The 19,955-nt window shown below is 39.9% G+C and overlaps 1 protein-coding gene across 2 annotated transcripts in view; it reads left to right on the top strand.

Moving 5' to 3' along the window:
• Positions 1–18,207, top strand: part of LOC136864592 (histone lysine demethylase PHF8) — a 557,749-nt gene extending 539,542 nt beyond the window's left edge. For both annotated transcript variants that reach the window (XM_067141799.2, XM_067141798.2), the window contains one exon: positions 17,392–18,207. In XM_067141799.2, the coding sequence (XP_066997900.1) occupies positions 17,392–17,471 (80 nt within the window). In that variant the 3' untranslated portion in view covers positions 17,472–18,207. The remainder of the gene's footprint in view (positions 1–17,391) is intronic.
• The last annotated feature ends 1,748 nt before the right edge of the window (positions 18,208–19,955 follow it).

Below are 19,955 nucleotides of genomic sequence, written 5' to 3'. Positions count from 1 at the left end.
AAAGTTATTTTTAATTTTACCTTTATACAAGCTAAACGTTGTATTATCATGTCACTCGTAATTATTACATCGCATTATTAGAACATAGCACAAGGATGTGGAAAAATTAGTCAGAGAATAGTCAAGGCAATTGAACCCATGCTCCACACAAATAAAAATATTCTACAGGTTGTGTTTCAGTATCAAAGTTTGATGGCAACATTGGCTTTTGACCAATATTACGAATGGCGAGGGCTGTAAATAAAGTAGTGGCAATATTAATAGTACACAATATTTAATGAACTAACAAGTACAGTTGCATTACATTCCTTCAGTGTAGTCATCCGCAATGTCTATTGCCTTTGCCAAATGTTGGGAAGCCATTAGGGACTGTTGACGACGGAGCGCCATACTGTGTGGAGTACAGATGCCATGTCAGGAAATCGGTGGCCTCGGAGGGATTCTTTCCACTTCAGAAACGAGTTGAAGTCACAAGAACTCATGTCTGGTGAGAACGGAGGGTGTTCCAAGACCTCCCAGTGCTACCGTTGCAATAACAGCTTGACATTGTTTGCGAGATGATGTGTGTTGTCATGGAACACAGTTTGTGCTCCATAGCCAGACGCACATGTCGCTCCAGATATTCACAACAGTATCTTGATTAATAAATTTCATTTTGTTCCGTATTGATAATTACCAAATGTCATGAAAGAAAAAAAAGTTCCACCTAATCAATACACATTTATTATATATAACAGGACCGGTTTCGACCTCTTATAAGGTCATCTTCAGCCTCATTAGAATCTTACATTATTTGCATCTTTTATATTCTGCCTCACCAATTAAAGTAATAGACCCCAAAAGTTAAAATCATTGTAGTTGTGCTTATGCTTTGCTTAAGAATGTTTAAATTCTATAGCTTATCTATAAACAGTTGAATGTATAAACAATTTAAAATGCTCAAAATACATGATAAAATATGACACAATATACATATATCTTGTTATGAAATTAGCAAACAAGTATAATTGAACGAGTTCATCATCTATCTTATATCTTATGCGTACAAAGAGTATGCTTGAGCTCAGCTTTGTGATAGTTGCGATAGGCGTTGTGCCTTGTCAGTTAAAAAAGAGTGTTGTATTAACACGTAGATGTTTGGGTCTTGTATGAGATATGCTTAGTTGGCACATATATAGTAGCTAATATTACATTCGTATTGACACTAATTATATCAGATGATATGAAATATGTGTTCAACTATTTGTTAAAATTATATAAACCATTAAAACATTAACAAACATTGTAAAATGCACTTAAAATGCAAATGTCTGATGACAGTCTAAAGTAACACATCGGTATGTTCTTGCGTTGTTTTTACAGAACATTTCATATGAGGATTATCAGCTTGAGTTTGAGACATTATGCCAATACGCTTAGTAAATGGTTCAACCACTTCTTCTTAATATTCTAATTGCGTTGATCATGCAAAATTTGAGAGTAAATGTGTTGAGTTGACATTGCTGATACTCTGATGATCGTTAAATGCAGTTCACTTTGAGTGTTAAGGTGGCTCTTTCCCTTCCTTTGAATGTTGGCAAGTATCTGTAAGTCGAAATGAATAAAAATTAGAGATTCTTATTTAAATTTAAATTTATGTTCAATTGCCTATTTGTGTATGTATTCTGTGATATTTACTTACTGCTGTTGAGTGGTTGCGAAGCATGCAGCTTGCCTGTCTGGCGCGTATTGTACCTCGTACTTCTAGTGTTGGTGTCGGCCGTTGTAAGGGGAATGGAGGGATGAGTGGGGGAAGCTTGCGTATGGGCGGAGTCGGGCATGTCCGCTGTCTGCGCTATGGCTTGCGTATGACGTTGTTTGTGTACTATTCTGAAGTAGTGACTTTTTACAATAGGAATAGTTTTGTTAAACAAAATGTTGGTTTTTCCTGTTATTTTGTTAATATTATAATTGGGGTTTGTGTATTGATCCAAGGTTATGTATAATTCTTCATTTATGTTAAGCAATGGGCCGTTGGGGTTCGTATTCAATATTTTCAAGTCGTTATCTATATCAGTAAAGTTATGCTTGTAATCGTTCATGTGTTGACCTATTGCCAAAAAATGATTATGTTTGATAGCATTGATGTGTTCATTGTATCTAATTGTGAAATTTCTACCAGTATGTCCTACATAACTTGTTAAACAATTGTTACAGCTGATAAGGTATACTCCCGATCGAAGGTATTTGTTGTTATTATTAATTGTCTTGGTATTATGTATTATGCTCCTGCTATTATGCATGGTTCTGAAAGCTATTTCGAGATTGTTTCTTAAAGATGTTAGTTAGAGAGTATACGCATGTGTTATTGAAGGTAAAAGTTGCATAGTCCTTCTTAGGTTTATCCAATTTCAAAAGTCTAGTTTTGGGTCGGGATTTGATCTTTTGATTAATGGAATTAATCATTTCCTTCTTATAACCATTTTTTCTGGCTATTTCATAAATTAACTGTATCTCTTCATTAAAATCGGTTTTCGATAACGGTATATTAAATGCCCTGTAAATCACGCTGCTTTTTTATGGGAACTAGGGTGAATGGAGTCTGCTTTTATAGTGTTTATTGTATGAGTGTGTTTACGGTAAAATTTGAAGGTCAGGTGTTTTTCATGTCTAGTAATAGTCAGATCAAGAAAATTTATTTTGCAATTGTTCTTGGATTCTTTTGTGAACTGTATATGTGTATCTATGGCATTTATACTGTGTAAAATAGCATTTTCATTAGTTAATCTATTATCGATGATGACAAAAACGTCATCTACAAATCTGCACCAAATAAATATTCCAACCATTTTGCTAATTGAGGTGTATTCTAAGTGGTCTACATATATTTCAGCTAGTATACTGGAGGCGGGGGACCCCATCGGTAATCCTATTTGTTGATAAATTGTGTTGTGAAACCTAAAAAAGTTATTAATAGCAAATTCAAAACTCTTAAATTCAGGCTCGTAGGCTCGTGCCCGTGTCTCATCAGTGGCGACAATACACTGCAGACATGCGTCTCCTTCGTTGTATTATCTGTCCAGGTGGATGCCGGCCAGTGCATACCGGTGCCATTTCTGTATGTCGGTAAGTTGATGTGGAGCACAACAAGGTGCAATTTTCCTCGCATTAAAACATTTTCTCGGTATGTGCCACACCTTTTGGTGACTGAGACCAACCTCTAGGTATAATTCTCGGGCAATCCATCGTTCGTCTACAGAAACAAGACCACTCACAATGTTAATCTGATCTTGAGGAATGGTCGACTGACCTGTGCGGTGCAAATCCACAGTCTCATTGCGACCTGCACGAAGCGCTTTGGTCCATCGTGGAACCATCCTATATAGTACTGCATTCTCACCACAGGTTTCACATAATCATCGATAACATTCAGATGCTTTTTTGCCACAGGCAACCTCGATATTAATCCACAAAAGCTGATCTCCTTTTGAAAACATGCTTTAGAGCAGGCAAATTGACACTCTTCACTTCGTCACACAGCAACACCACTCCCAACTGGATGCCCATCAAATGAACACTACACTTTGACAACAGCGTCACCTGATTGCTCCTATATCCTATTTGCACATGCCAAATCTCCTGCGAGTGTCTGGACAATGTTGCCACTGCTTTATTTACAGCCCTCATAGTCATAGTTGCAGGACTGTTATTACTTATGTCCCATCCACTCGATCACTGCCGATGTCACTTATGTGCTTGTTCCTCTCGGATGAGATAGAGAAAGAATTTTTGCCTTACACTAAAATCTGACACTTCTTTGTATTGTCTAATATTGATATTATATGGGTATCACTAAGCTGTTTTTATGACGCCATTTCACCAGAAAACTGCGAAAACTTTTAATAAGTACGTACAGAAAAACTGCATCATGCAGCGTGTGTATTTCATAACTCCCACTAACAGGGAAAAAAATATTGCAAGATGTTGAGGGGATTTCACTCATCAGTAGAGCTGAAGGAACAATTTCTGCCATTTATGAGCATATTTGTGTACCTCCTTAGCTAGTAAAGCTGTGAAATTCGAGCAGAACATGTATACAGGATGTAAGGGGTATACATGCAGATATTTCTTGTAGCAAGAGAGAACGATGTAACAAACCACTATATATGAAACTTTTAGTAATCCTCGGAAGTTATTTTCAAGAGCAAAGGGATACAGTGTTTTTAGAATAGGTAATACTCCTTGTTCTTGTGAATGAATAGCTTTCCTTCGATAACAGGCAAGTTACGCGCCATCCGTGCCAAACGGGTTTATGTTTAAGAGCACATGTACTACTGTAACAGCTGACCGCTACCGATGCAATGCCACGAGATGTTACATAACATACTTGCTAAACTGGTTCTGTGTTTAAGAGCAACTGAACTACGATAACAGCTGAAGGCTGCTACTACGGTATGCCATGTTACGTAACATTCTCGCCGGACTGGTTTTGTGGTTGTTAGTATTTGGTTTCCATCTTAGGGGCTTCAGACAACCCTGGTCATCGGTTTTGTACCCTGGAGGTGTATCGAATTGTCATTGTTAATAATGGTTCTTTTGCTGTTACGTCCTTCAAGGGATTGGGATATTTGTGGTCATCAGCTCCATGGTCTATTGAGTATGGAAATGACCTGAAAACCTGTGTCGGTTCGGGATCTGTATGAGCGTATGGTATAATTATTGGAGCGTAAGGTTGTGATAGGTGCGCCGGGACGTGAAATACGCTACGATCCCCGTTGTGCATAGCGTAAAGGTAGAAGCAAAATCGTGTTGACGTGTATGTAAACACAGTTCTTTAAGTCAACAAAAGCATGCATGGGATCGGATGTCCAAATGAGTAGTATTGAAACTGAATTATCGACGCACATTGAACATTTTGCTTTAAACAAGTAATGGACATGTTATACAAATAAATTAAACGTACCTACATTTCATGCTTCCTGCCGGGCTGAGTGGCTCAGATGGTTCAGGTGCTGGCCTTTTGACTCCAACTTCGCAGGTTCGAACCTTACCCAGTCCGGTGGTATTTGAAGGTGCTCAAATACATCAGCCTCGTGTTGGTATGTGTACTGGCACGTAAAAAGAACTCCTGCGGGACTAAATTCCGGCAACTCAGCATCTCCAAAAACCGTAAAAGTAATTAGTGGGGCGTAAAGCAAATAACATTATTATTATTATTATTATTATTATTATTATTATTATTATTATTGACTACTTGCCAATAATGTCTGCCCAGAAAATACTTCTCATTGTTTATAACTATGGATCTCGACAGTTGTATAATGTCCTAAATATAATGAAATTTTATAATTGGCTTTACGTCACACCGACACAGATAGGTCTTACAGTGACGATGGGACAGAAAACAGATAGAAGTTGGAAGGAAGCATTCATCGCCTTAATAAAGGTACAGCCCCAGCATTTTCCTGGTGTGAAAATGGGAAACCACGGAAAACCATCTTCAGGGCTGCAGACAGTGGAATTCAAACCCACTATCTCCCTAATGCAAGCTCACAATTGTGCACCCCTAACCCCACAACCAACTTACTCTAAGCTCTAATGCCGAGCTGAGCAACTTGGAGGATAGAGCGCTGGTCTTCTGATGCCATCTTGGCAGGTTCGATGGAGGCTCAGTTCGGTGGTATTTCAAGGTGCTGAAATACGCCAGTGTCATGTCTGTAGATTTACTTGCATTAAAAAGGTTCTGCGGTACAAAAACCACCAAAGTAGTTAGTGGGATGTAAAAAAAGTAACATTACTATTTCGTGCTTGCAAATGAAAAGCATATGTGCGATAGTAAAATAAAGCATTATAACTTGCTGCTGCCTTTGCATTGGTTAATAAAAGTCAAATGGCGTATGGCTTTTAGTGCCTGGAGTGTCCGAAGACATGTTCGGCCCGCCAGGTGTAGATCTCTTGATTTGACGCCTGTAGGTGACCTGCGCATCATGAGGAGGATGAAATGATGATGAACACGACACATACACCCAGCCCTCGTGCCAGCAAAATTAACCAATGATGGTTAAAAGTCCCGACACAGCCAGGAATCGAACCCTGGACCCCTGTAACCAAAGGCCATAACGCTAACCATTTAGCCATGGAGCCGGACAGTGGTTAATAAATGTATCAAAATGAGAGTTGCCAGTCTGAGTTGTTCAGACAGTTAAAGCACTGGTTGCTTGGTCCCGACTTAGCAGGCTCGATCCTGGCCCAGTCCGGTGATATTTCAAGGTGCACAAATACGTCAGCCTCGTGTTGGTAGATTTACTGGCATGTAAAAGAACTCCTGCGAGACAAAATTCCTGCACCTCGGTGTCTCCAAAAACTGTCAAACTAGTTAGTGGAATGTAAAAAAAAATTTTTTTTGTGCTTCCAAACGAAAAGCATATGTGTAATGGTAAAATAAAGCATTATAAGTTCCTGCTTCTTTTTCAGTGCTTATTAAACAAAGTTGCCAGTCTGAGTTGTTCAGAGGGTTAAAGCCCTGGTTTCTTGGTCCCAGCTTAGCAGGCTCGATCCTGGCTCAGTCCGGTGGTATTTGAAGTTGCTAAAATACATCAGCCTCGTGACGGTAGATTTACTGGCACGTGAAAAGAACTGTGGGACTAAATTACGGCACCTCAGCGTCTCCAAAAACCGTAAGAGTAGTTAGTGGGACGTAAAGCAAATGACATTACTGGTATGCGTAAGACCGGAACCCGGTCTCTTGGGGATGAATCAGCTGTAACCTCATATTGTGGTTACCATGAGAGGACGAAGTGTGACAAACAGGTTTTGTGTATAAACATCAAACGTACACATCAACAAACACACACACACGTAATGAACCCAAACCACTTGCAGGGTAGGATTGAAGAACTGCATTCAAGGTCAATGTCTAGCGTTTTAACAAGCAGGTCTTCCATGTGTTGTGTTCAGCTTTCGCCATGTACAAGGCAATTGCACACTGAAACTCTCGATTTATAATTTTTGTTACCAGTACTACAGTTTTTCTGCTCGGATTTATGAGAATATCGAACTGTGAAGACTCAGATTACTACATCGATTCAGTACTTTACTCCCAAGTCAGTACGCTGCAGAAATGGTGTAACATCTGACATACCAAAGTCTAACTCGTAGCAGTTGATCAAATTGACCACTCAGGGCTTCTATGCACACTTCACTTCTCCAAATCCAGTTGCGACACATTCGAGCCAAGAAACCACTGTTGTTCCGAATATCCTCTGCTGCTTAAAAAATACGTTCTTGGAGGTCATCTGAAGTGGTTACTTTTCGATATACTTCGTTTTTATGTCTCCCCAAACATAAATATCCATTGGATTAAAGTCTGGAGCTGGCGGGCCAATTGATGGGTCCACGTCATCCTATCCACCATTGACCAAATGTCTGATCCAAATGATCACGCGGTAAGCGGCTTATATCAGGGTGGTGCACCATCGTGTAAAAACCACATGGTTCTGCGTAGTTGAAGTGGCGCGTCCTCTGAAAGCTCCAGTAACGTACCTATGAGGAACTCCAGGTAAGATACACTGATGAACCATGCAGGTAAGATGATGATAATAATAATAATAATAATAATGTTATTGGCTTTACGTCCCACTAACTACTTTTAACGGTTTTTGGAGACGCCGAGGTGCCGGAATTGAGTCCCGCAGGAGTTCTTTTATGTGCGAGTAAATCTTCTGACACGAGGCTGACGTATTTGAGCACCTTCAAATTCCACTGGACTGAGCCAGGATCGAACCTGCCAAGATGGGCTCAGAAGGCCAGCGCCTCAACCGCCTGAGCTACTCACCCCGGCAAGGTGATTGGTGTCGCGCTGCATAAGGTGCTGGCCTTCTGATCCCATGTTGGGAAGTTTGGTCTTGGCTCAGTCCACTGGTATTTGAAGGTGCTCAAATACGTCAGCCTTGTGTCAGTAGATTCAGTGGCACATAAAAGAACTCTAGTGGGACTAAATTCCGGCACTTTGGCGTCTGTAAGAAGTAGTTAGTAGAATGTAAAAACCATTATTATTATTATTATTATTATTATTATTATTATTATTATTATTATTATTATTATTATTATGGAATTAAACGGGTCAGTTAGTCATCATTTTACCTTTCGGCACTTCCTGGCCAATAATAAGCCTTCTATTACAAATACCCTGCGGCATTTTTAATACTAATGTTAGTTTCTTTATGTCCCACTAACTACTTTTATGGTTTTCGGAGACACTGAGGTGCCAGAATTTTCTCCCCCAAGAGTTCTTTTTCTTGACAGTAAATCTACCTATACCTCCTGTGGACAGGGGATGTAGACAGAGAATACATCTACGGTATTTCCTGCCTGTCGTAAGAGGCAACTAAAAGGGGCGACGATGTAATGAAGGAACTGGAACCATGAGATTACATGTGATTAGTACCATTAAGCGAGGAACACCATGGTTCGTGGTTACTTGCGATTAGAGCCGTTATGTGAGGAACACCATTGCTTTAGGCATTTCCTATGATTAGTACCATCGTGTGCATTCCACCGAGGCGGGAGCGCGGCATCACGGACTGGCATCCGTCTGGGAGGAGCTGCCGTGTGCAATGCTGAATTGCGTTATCTATAAGTTTTACCACTATATGAGGAGCACCATGGATCTGTATTGCCTATGATGATTATTACCACTATGTGAGCAACACCATGAGTATACGTGGCCTGTGATTAATTCCACTACATGAGGAACACCACGGGAATACCGGTGCCAATGATAAGTCCCAATAAATAGGGAACATTGTATGTGACATACCATTAGTCTACATTACCTGTGATTTGTACCACCATGTGAGTAACACCATTGATCTGCTTCACCAGTGATTAGTGCAATTATGAGGGGCTGGTGACCTAAATTTTGGACTGCTGTGGACAACAAGTGCTGGCCCTGCGGTGTAGGGATAGCGTGCCTGCCTCTCACCCGGAGGCCCCGGGTTCGATTCCCGGCCAGGTCAGGGACTTTAACCTGCATCTGAGGGCTGGTACGAGGTCCACTCAGCCTAGGTGATTACAATTGAGGAGCTATCTGATGGTGAGATAGCGGGCCCAGTCTAGAAAGCCAAGAATAATGGCCGAGAGGATCCGTCGTGTTGACCACATGACACCTTGTAACCTGTAAGCCTCGGGCTGACCAGCGTTCACTTGGTAGGCTATGGTCCTTCGAGGCTGTTGCACCATGGGGTTTGAATTTTGGTTTTGGTGGACAACAAGTATCATCTCAAAATATGAGTCATTATGATTTGGATCCACTGATGGTTTTGCATTCATGGTCATTTTGTCATCATCATTTTAGATTTTAGTTAGTGGATACATTCTGAAGTTTTAATTGTTGTTTCATTTCGTTGCACCACGTACCGTTAGGGGCCGATGAGCTAGCTGTTAGGCCCCCGTAAACAACAACAATCATCATCATCATCAAATCTACAGATGCAGGACTGAGCAACTTCATATACCACCAGACTGAGCCAGCATCGAACCTGTCAAGTTCGGGACAGAAGGCCAATGCCTTAACCGTCTGAGTCACTCAGCTCGGCGCGGCACTCTCATAGTAGCTCCTTAGCCTTCGAGCAATTTTCAAAAGCATGGATGCAACTACGCTCTTTGAAATTTGTGGCATGAATAACAATTTCATTGAATCTACGGATAGCATTTTCCTCAGTATGCACCGTTCTTTCATTGACCTGAAAATAGTATTAAAATAGTATATACAACTCGCATTGTCTGTTATCAAAAATTCAACATAGACTGACACAGTAATAGCACTGAAATCGTGCACCTACTCGTTAACTGTTTCCCTTCATTTTTGTCAGCTTGGATCACTGACATCTTATAAATCACACGCCACTGCACACAACAGTTAATTCACATGTATGCACTGGTACGGATACTCCGCGTCACATACTGTTTTAATTGTTGTAGCCGTTAATAAAGAGTGAATTTCTACCGGACATAGTCCTGCAGCTTTACAATTTTAAAATGAATTAACCTTACGTATTATTTATGAATTATGTTATAAGCCAGCCCAGTTCCTGGGGGCTTTATAATACTGGGACACCCTTTCTCCAGGGGTAATAAGTATGGACTTTAGGAATAATCTACGCAATAATAGCAATTGGGCTCCTCGGATTCGTTGTATGGGCACACCATATATTTACTGTAGGAATAGATGTAGACACACGGGCTTATTTCACATCCGCCACTATAATTATTGCTGTTGCTACAGGAATTAAAATTTTTAGTTGATTAGCTACACTTCACGGAACCCAATTAACTTATAGCCCAGCTTTACTTTGAGTATTAGGATTTGTCTTCCTCTTCACTATTGGAGGAGAAGACCTCAACGGTTGACTTGGCAGAGAAGAAGTTTTTCGGTATGGTAAGTGAGCCGGAAGGGGCAATGAACCACAAATCCAGCTATGGTGTCTGTTCCCGCATCGGGCGGCTTGCTGGTCAGCGTCTGTTATCCCATGTTAGGGGCGGCTGTTAATGGAAGCTCTGGGACTTACAATCTCAGTTCTAGCAAGAATTGCTTCGCCACGTCTAATGATCAGACAGTTAACGCGTTATGGACTACCAGTGCATTGATGAAACTACTCCAGGTGGCAGCCCAAAAGGGAAATCCATCGCCACGATAAGTGGCGCAAGCAGGCCAAAGGGTTCTGGAGAGCCTGCACCACAACGCGAGGGGAAGTCGGAGTCCCCTGGGAACCACAGACTCAAGATGAAACGCTAGTTCTGGCTAGGAACTCTGAATGTAAACTCACTACTTAAGGTCGGAAAATTGAAAGAACTAACAAAGACAATGGAAGAAAGGGAAATAAGAGTTTTGGCTGTTCAAGAAACAAGATACAGAGATGAGGACTTACTCGATACTGGAAAGTTTAGGATATTTAAAGGAAAACCAGCCATCATAGTGGACCACACTAAATCTCTCCCACTATTCGGAACAGCATTCATTGTAGACAAGTGTTTAATAGACTCCGTTGTAGGTTTCGAGAGTTTCTCTGAACGCCTATCATTTCTGCATTTAGGATGTGGAAACAAAACGTACACATTAATCAATGCCCACGCCCCGACCAATGAAGACAACCGCAAAAAAGCAGACAAAGTTGATAGTTTTTGGGAGGAATTGGAAGATCAGATCTCCCGGATTCCCGAAAGAAATGTGAAGGTATTAATGGGGGACTTCAATGCTCAGATAGGAAGAGAGAAAAAGTTCAGCAAAATAGTAGGGGAATATCCGGCACACAGGCGGACAAACAGGAATGGAGAGAGGCTTATTGAGTTGTGCCAAGCCTTTAATCTACAACTCATGTCAACTAAATTCAGACACTTGCCAAGAAAACAAAAAAACGTGGAGATCTCCCAATCCGATTCTGGGTGAATTCCAAATTGACCATGTGGCGATCTCTAAACAAGCGCAAAAAGAAATCATGAACGTGAAAGTATTACGAGGTGCCCAAGTTGATTCTGATCATTATTTAACCAAAATAAAGATGAGACTTCTCCCAGTCAGGAAAAGACGAAAGGGGAAAAGAGTACCAAGATACGATGTGGGAAGATTAAAACTTAGTGAGGAAATAAAGCATCAATACCAAAAAGAGCTGGAAAACATTAATTCAGTAAACTGGGATGACATTCGAGACAATATTAAACATGCTGCAAGTAAAACCATTCTCTTGGCGAAACGAAAGAAACGTGAATGGTGGAATGAAACATGTGAAGATGTACTCTTGCGCAGAATGGAGGCATGGAAGAAATGGAGTTCCACCAGAAGGAACTGTGACTTGATTGCCTTCAGAGATCAAAGAAAATTGACAGCACAAACTTTCAGGCAAGCGAAAAGACAATATGAAACAGATCAGCTGAAGACCTCAGAAGATTTCCAGAAAAATAACACCAGAAATTTATATCAGACCTTTAAGTCACGGTTAAAACTATATCAGTCACCTGGTCTATGTTTTGAGGATGAAGAGGGTAAACTAGGAATGAACAATAAGGAAAACTGTGAAATTCTCGCCAGATATTTCAAAAGATTACTGAATTGCGACGGTCCACAAGAAAGACTGGCAATTAAACGACCGCAGGTAACAATGCCAGATTCAAAGCCACCTGACGAACGTGAGGTATTCAAAATCATCCAGGAGCTAAAAAATAACAAGGCAGCAGGTAAAGACGGTATTGTGGCAGAACTGCTCAAAATGGGAAATGCAGAATTAATCTCATCATTGACCCATTTATTTAAAATTATTTGGGAAACGGAAAGAATTCCAGAAGACTGGCTAACTGCTTTCATACATCCATTACACAAAAAAGGGAACAAGAAGGATGTCAATAATTATAGAGGAATTTTGCTGCTTTCGGTCCCATATAAAATGCTGTCTAAAGCCCTTCAAACCAGGGTTGAAGAAAGACTCGATGAAGAACTGGGCGAGTACCAAGCTGGATTCCAGAAAGGCAGATCATGCGCTGAGCAGATTTTTAATCTCAAGAACATCATAAAGTACAAGATGCTGGGACGAAGCAAATATGTTGTACTCTTCGTGGATTTTAAGAAGGCCTACGATTCGGTAGATAGAGAGACGTTATTCGGAATACTGGAAGAATTTGGTGTGGACAGTAAAACAAGGAATATCATCAAACAGACACTTACCAACACCAAGTCAAAGGTCAAGTTCATGGGTGAAATATCGGAGTCCTTTGAAGTCAAGACTGGTGTGAGACAAGGGGATGGACTCTCACCAATTCTCTTTAACTGTATCTTGGAAAAGGTGATAAGGAAGTGGAAAGAAGGAATCCCAGACAAAGAAGCATTCCGTATTGGAAGAGGGGCAGGTGCTATACGGATAGACTGCCTGGCATATGCTGATGATATCGCAGTCTTTGCCAGTGACATAGAAATAGCAAAGAAAAGAGTGGAACAACTCCATAGCATAGCAGAAATGACTGGACTGCAAATATCATACAGTAAGACTGAATTTATGACCAACATCAAAGAGGCTCCCCAAATGTTAAAGTGGAAAGAGGGGAAAGTCAAAAGAGTAAAGAGCTTCAAGTATCTTGGAGAAATAGTTCAAGAGAATGGATCAGAGAAGCTAGCTCTGATAGAACGAGCGAGAAAAATGGAAACAGCGTATCGGCTCACTAGACACACCTACAACAAGAAAGCTTTGTCATATGGAGCCAAATTAAGACATCTGGACACAGTCATCAGACCTGAATGCTTATACGCAGCAGAAACATTGGACATGATTGGAAAGGGAGATCTAGAGAACATCAGAAAGAAAGAGAGGAAAATGCTCCGGAAGATCTTGGGCCCGAAAATGAAAGGTGGGGAGAGGAGACTTAGACCCAACAAAGAACTATACTAGAAGACAGAGGAAGTCGTCATATTGATGAAAAAGCGAAGGCTTCAATTTTATGGACATCTACAGAGAATGGGCACCAACCGACTGACAAAAAGGATTTTCAGCTTCTTCAGCCTAAGGAAGACGGAACCAAAATGGTTTTGGGAAGTAAGGACCGACCTGGCCAGGATAGGAGTAGAAAAAGAGGACGTAATGGACAGAAACATAGACAAAAAGTGAAGGAGTTCAAGGGTTTCCAGGAGACTGAGGAAGAACTTGTGAAGAAGAAGAAGAAGAGAACCTACACAGAAGAACAGAAGAAAGAAGTCAGTGCAAGGATGAAGAAGTACTGGCAGAATGTGAAGTCAGGACTGGTGAAAAATAACGTAAAGACTGTAAAACGTGGTCCATAGATGGCCGGAACGATAATAAATAAATATGTTATAAGCTCAGTTACATTTCAACCAACGAATATGTCCGTACATATCCAAATAACACAATAATTTAATTTATAGAAAACGGTTTGCACGAGTACAAAATAGCCCTCTGCGCCAACATAAGAAGGTACAAGAGTGGTTACGTGGGTAAGGATTACGTGTACTTCTCACAGAGTACCCTAGACCGGTTTTCGAGTACAGGAAGTGATCTGACATAGTCTTCTACCACCCCTACGTGCCGAGCGACTAGGGGGAGGCACAGCAACATGTGTTGGCTTTTGATTACAAAGAGGTTCAACAACCCCTGTACTCTGCTACTGTACTCTACTACACAAGGGCAGTATGACATAACCGGCGTTTCCTACTACGACCGTTCAAAACACATTAGGTCTTGAAATATTCAGCTCATCTATGGGGAAACTAACAGGACAAGGTAAAAAGTACATAGCATATGTTCTGAAATGTATTTTTCTTTACCGACTAGCTAAATATCTGCACGTTTACCCCTAACACTCTGTATATGTTTCCGCCCGCAGAGAAGGAAAAGTAGAGTATATATGTGTTTCTGCCGATGGGAGAGTTAAGAACAGCAGTTCCCGGAAGTAGTTCCTGAAAAATTTTATGGTACCAGATCACTGTTGTTTATGATGGCAGTGGCTTAGGGTGATATCTGGTCTGAAACATATATTCATATTATGGCTTTGTTGTTAGTGACCACTACAAGGGCCTTGAAATTTTTTGGTTGTTTTGTTTTTCATTTTCTGGTGTCAACAAACTCAACAGGATGTTTTGTGGATATCATATTGAATTATCTTCTTTTAAGACATTTTGTCATCATGATTTCCCTTGCATTCTCAGGCCATTTCACCTCTTTTAAACTTTTTAGCAAGCAGTTCCTGGGGCAAACCTCTTCGGTTCATTCTTACTGTGCCAACAAGGTGGGTGTTTCTTGACAGCAGTTGATTTACTAGTTCCGTAGAGGTGTAACAGTTGCCTACATACAGCGCATGGTCCTTGGTCCTTGTCTAAATAATCATTCATCAGTTTCATACCCATGGATGTTGCAGTAATTTTCCCCATATAAAACCTTTACACTATAGGTATATCCACTTGCATCACAAACTTTGAATATCTTGTTTCCATACTTATGTGCCTTATTGGGAATATGCTGTTTGTAAACTTTTTTTCCTCTAAATGGTGTCATGCTCTTGTCTATAACCAGACTTTGTTCAGGGCTTTTTAGAGTTGGAAATAGTTCATTCAGCTTAAAAACGAGGGGTGATATTTTTGCAAGACCCCCTTTGCATGTCATATTTTCATCATCATTGAAGTGCCAAAACCAGGGCAATAACTGAAATCTGTTCCTACTCATCATCCTGATGGCCATACTGAAAATACAAGAAGCAGTGCAATTTCAGTGGGCAAAACATTTTAGTTGTTAGGATGCAGTCACACTGGTTTGGTCGATACTGATGAGCAATGTAGACAGTCTGCACTGATCTGTGAAAATTCTGTGGTGGAGGCTGTACAGCAGTTCAAAAGAATTTGCACTGTTTGTTCAAATTTCAGTGTCCAACTTAATTATCACAAATTGCACTCAAGATATGTTCCTCATTGATACACCAACATAGAGGGGAAGGACTTCTACCAGCTTTATACTTCCTCCTAGATCTAGTGAAGATGATGGTGTGTTCCTTAAAACTTATTTCTGCTTGAATCTTCTATATAATTATATAAAAATGAAAAGTCCAAGTTCTGTCCTCATGGCACAGGGGGTGAGAAGGTGAGAAAATGTTGCAAATTACAGAGATTACGGGTGAATGTGTGTATGTTTCAGCATAGCTCCCAATCAAATTTGATACTCATATAACTTACTATCTGGAAAAATTACTGTAGGGGCAAGAAACCCCTAGCACCCCTAAAGGAAGGGGGTGAAACTTAAATATCCGAAAATGACTATATTAATGACGAATTTATAGTCTTTGGGGTAGCTGAGATGAACTGTGACACTCTGAATGTCGTTTAAGTCAAAGTTCGTTCCCAATCGGTGTGGTAAACATATTATGACTTACTGTTTGGGAAAGAAAACTGTAGGGTAAGAGACACATACAGTTGGGATCGTACAACTGAAGATGTTACAGATGTTAAAATTGGTATTTGGAATTTTCTTTAAAAGTAAACACATTTTTTATTTTTGGAAAATCCAGTTTAATAGGGGTGAACAGCATTGACAAAGGGGGTGAGTTTTTTAAAATATTATATATGTATATATACAGTATTTCTCAGAAAGGTACTTTTACGAGGATACTTGCATCTCAAACACTGAAGATGTTATAAATGTGAAAATTGGTATTTGGAATCTCCTTTAAAAATAAAGAAATATGTAATATTTTTGTTTTCGTAAAATCTACTTAGGTAGATTGGGGGTGGTGGTAGGACTGATAAAGGGGTTGAATTTTTTTTTATGGGGATACTTATATCTCAGAAAGTGAAGATGTTACTGACGTGGAAATAGGTATTTGGAATCTCCTTTAAAAATAAACACTTTTTTTACTTGAAAGAAGACTATTTCTCACACCTACAGTTCTAAGTCGCATCTTAGAACCCAAAAGGCAATAGAACAAACGTGGTTTACAAAGACTTTCTGGGGTAAATGAAATTCAGTTCTTCGGTGAGTTTTTATATTTTAGGGATTTTCAGATAATGTCTTAGTACAGTACCAAAGAAAGATTACTTTTTATCAGATGACGAAATCCACGCTAGCGAAGCCACGGGTAACTGCTAGTATTTTATAGAAGAAATTATTATGTTAGCTGCATAGTCCTGCAAAATATATTGTAGGCTCAATCTTTCACACGTATGGAACGGAAACACCCACCACAGCACGAGATGGTTTGTTCTAGTACTTTTGAAGGCAGACATAGTAGTACTATACAACATTTTCAGTCTTGTGATATCCACATTACTGGCAAGCTGCTAGAAAGTCTAATTGGATGTCATTTTGTGAAATGAGCTAGTAAAAACTGCAGGTATATTGTGGCTCTATGAATGAAGTACTCACATCATTAACATAAAATTGTCCCTTGTAACTGAAGAACTCCTTTTTGTACCCACATGAGTTTTAGACTCAAGTAAATTTAGGATGCCATTGAACTGGGCCTCAAAATGTCAAATCTTGGACAGTTTTTAGTGAGATAAGTACTTGCAGTTGTTGGTCAAAAATACCTGAAGTTTAGAATGTGAATCAACAATAAAGAATGTAATTGATCTCCAAGATTTTAAATAAAGTATAATCCTAGCATTTGTTTCAAGTAAGTATAGTGTAAATAATTGGGAAATCCACCATCAAGATAGTTACCAAAATGTACCAGGACTTAATTTCAAACCACTTTATTTTGATTTTCCTTTTTCAATACATTGTTACATGTTTTAAGAAAATATTATGTTTACACACTTTCTATAGGAAAATATTTAACAATTTGCTTTTGCATTTAGTATTGTGGGCTGAATATTTCAATTAAAATAATCTGCATTTCTTTCTCATGTTGCTTCTTAATTTGTTGCAGCTCGAAAACCAAGGAAAGGAATGGCAACTCCAAAACAGCGTCTAGGCAGAATTTTGAAGATTCACAAGTTGAAGTTTTAATTATGTGTGAAAATTGCCTATTTTATGCCCGAGAGGAATGACAGGAATTGCTTATCATTGTTGTTAGGTCCTCTGATTTTAGGGAATTAAACATTTATTAAATTTTAATAGTTGAAAATACCCCTTATTAAATTTTGTTATTTGAATTTTGGGAACCTGACTTTATGATGGGTATCTGATTGATATCTTTAATTAAAATTGATACATTGAAATCTCTTATTGAAATTATGTATTTCTTAAAAAATTTAAAGATCATATCGTGAAGTTTTTTACTTTTTGAAAGATATATTCTGTATCTTCTTGACCTGACAGCATTGACAGTAACTTCAATTCAGTGCCTGGAAAGTGTTTAGAAACTTTGAAAGCTTGGCATTCTGATTGGTTTTATTGTGATTCCATATAAATTTAACCAATAAGACTTACATCGCAGTACTATTTAATATCCTCAAAGCAGTTAGAAACTGCAAGTTTTGAGAAGATTATGATGTAGGTTACATAATGAGACTTCTGTCTGAAGAAAAGTTGAACATTGCCAAAATATAAAATATATAATTAAAAGCTTGTTGTCGTCAAATAGTTGGTGATACATCATTTACTAAACATCACCTGATTTGATGTCCTTTTTTACTTAACATTATCAATAATGGCTGTGATTATATCAAAGGTTTTTGTTGTTGTTGCTGTTGTTGTTGATGTTGTTCTTGTTGTTGTTCTTGTTTTTGTTGATTTAGTCCTTATTTTCTATATATATATATTTATTTTTTTTGTTGCTATTTTGCTGTACGTCGCACCAACACAGATAGGTCTTATGGCGATGATGGGACAGAGAAGGCGTAGGAGTGTGAAGGAAAGGGCCATGGCCTTAATTAATGTACAGCCCCGGCATTCGTCTGGTGTGAAAATGGGAAACCACGGAAAACCATCTTCAGGCTGCCAAACCCACTATCTTCCGGATGCAAGCTCACAGCTGCGCGACTCTTAACCGCACGGCCAACTCGCCCAGTATTTTCTATATTTATGTTATTCATAATAATATGCATCAATATCAGCTTTTTGTTTAACATAATCTGCTTCATAATATTAACTGTTGGATTTTCCATTTCAATATGACTCCATTTTCCACATTTCATAGTTCCAGATTTCTTCCATCTACACTACCTGACAAGAAACAAAAAGTTGAAGCACTCTGAAAGAGAAGGAAAAACTAAATGAAACTTCATGTGTTGAGAGGGTGTGTGATGTTATTTCAGTGATTGCAAAATAGAGTCAAATTCACAAAGAACTTGGCACTCCGAGCCCACTTATCAGCATGATGTTGCATCCCTTCTGGCCTGGATGTATGCGCTGATTTGGTTGGAAAGGGTGTCATAAAGCTGCTGTATCCTTTCCTGAGGCAAGCTGGCTCACAACTGTTTTAACTGGTCCTTCATATCCTGGATGTTGGCACTGGGACAGATATGACATCCAAGCTGGTCCCACAGATTTTCTATCAGAGACAGATCTGGGGATCTTGGTGGTCACGGGAGTACCTCAACATCATGTAGTCATTTCATTGAGACAGATGCCGAGTTTGGGCGAGCATTGTCCTGTTGAAAAATGGCACCACGATACTGTCGCATGAGAGGTAATACTTGAAGATGCATGATGTCCATGACGTACCATTGTGCCATTAGAGTTCCGTCAATCCCTACTAGCCGTGACCTGAAGTCATACTAGATGGCTCCCCACACCATGATGCCAGGAGTAACACCGCTGTGCATTACCAAATCATTGGAAGAATTGGACCTCTCCCCAGTCAGTGCCATGTACGCAGACGACGATCATCTGGGGTAGTGCAGAACTGCTTTTCATTGCTGAACGCAATGCAATGCCATTTATCAGCAGTCCATCATCACATGGCTGTTTATGTTGTGGTATTGACAGCAGCCCATACATTGGGCGGTAATTCCCTAGTCCGGCTGCTGCTAATCTCACACAAATTTTGCGGGATGACAAAGAATTTTGCAGGGAGTCCAATACTTGTTCTCGGAGGGCAGGCGCAGAGGCGAAGGGGTTAGGATGTACTTGGTGCGCAATACGGCAAGTCCTTCCTTGTGGTGGTCAGACGTGCTCTACTGGAAACTTGGTGACTAGTATGCCTGCAGTCCAGCATAGGGCTACTGTCGCATCCAAATGCCCCACAAATTTGGATAATGCACAATTCTACCAGCCGGCCAAATGGAGGCGCACAATGAGGCCACTTTCAAACTCTATCAAGTGCCGATAACACTGTCTCACACGAGTACACGGCATCTCCGGGTCCTTCACAGTGATCACTAAACATGTGATGTTGTTCACACCTCTTATATACCCTACCAGGTGTGGTACAAACACTTAAGACAAACAACACTAATGCACTCTGGTGACTTCTACCTGTCACAGAGAATTGCATCTCTTAATCATTTACATACCCGCCGATGGTGTGTATGTGTACGAAGTTACACT

Source organism: Anabrus simplex, chromosome 2 (genome assembly GCF_040414725.1).
Source record: "Anabrus simplex isolate iqAnaSimp1 chromosome 2, ASM4041472v1, whole genome shotgun sequence".
In the NCBI taxonomy this organism is placed as follows: Eukaryota; Metazoa; Arthropoda; class Insecta; order Orthoptera; family Tettigoniidae; genus Anabrus; species Anabrus simplex.
Note: the sequence above shows the minus strand (reverse complement) of the source record. Positions and strands in the feature narration are given on the sequence as shown.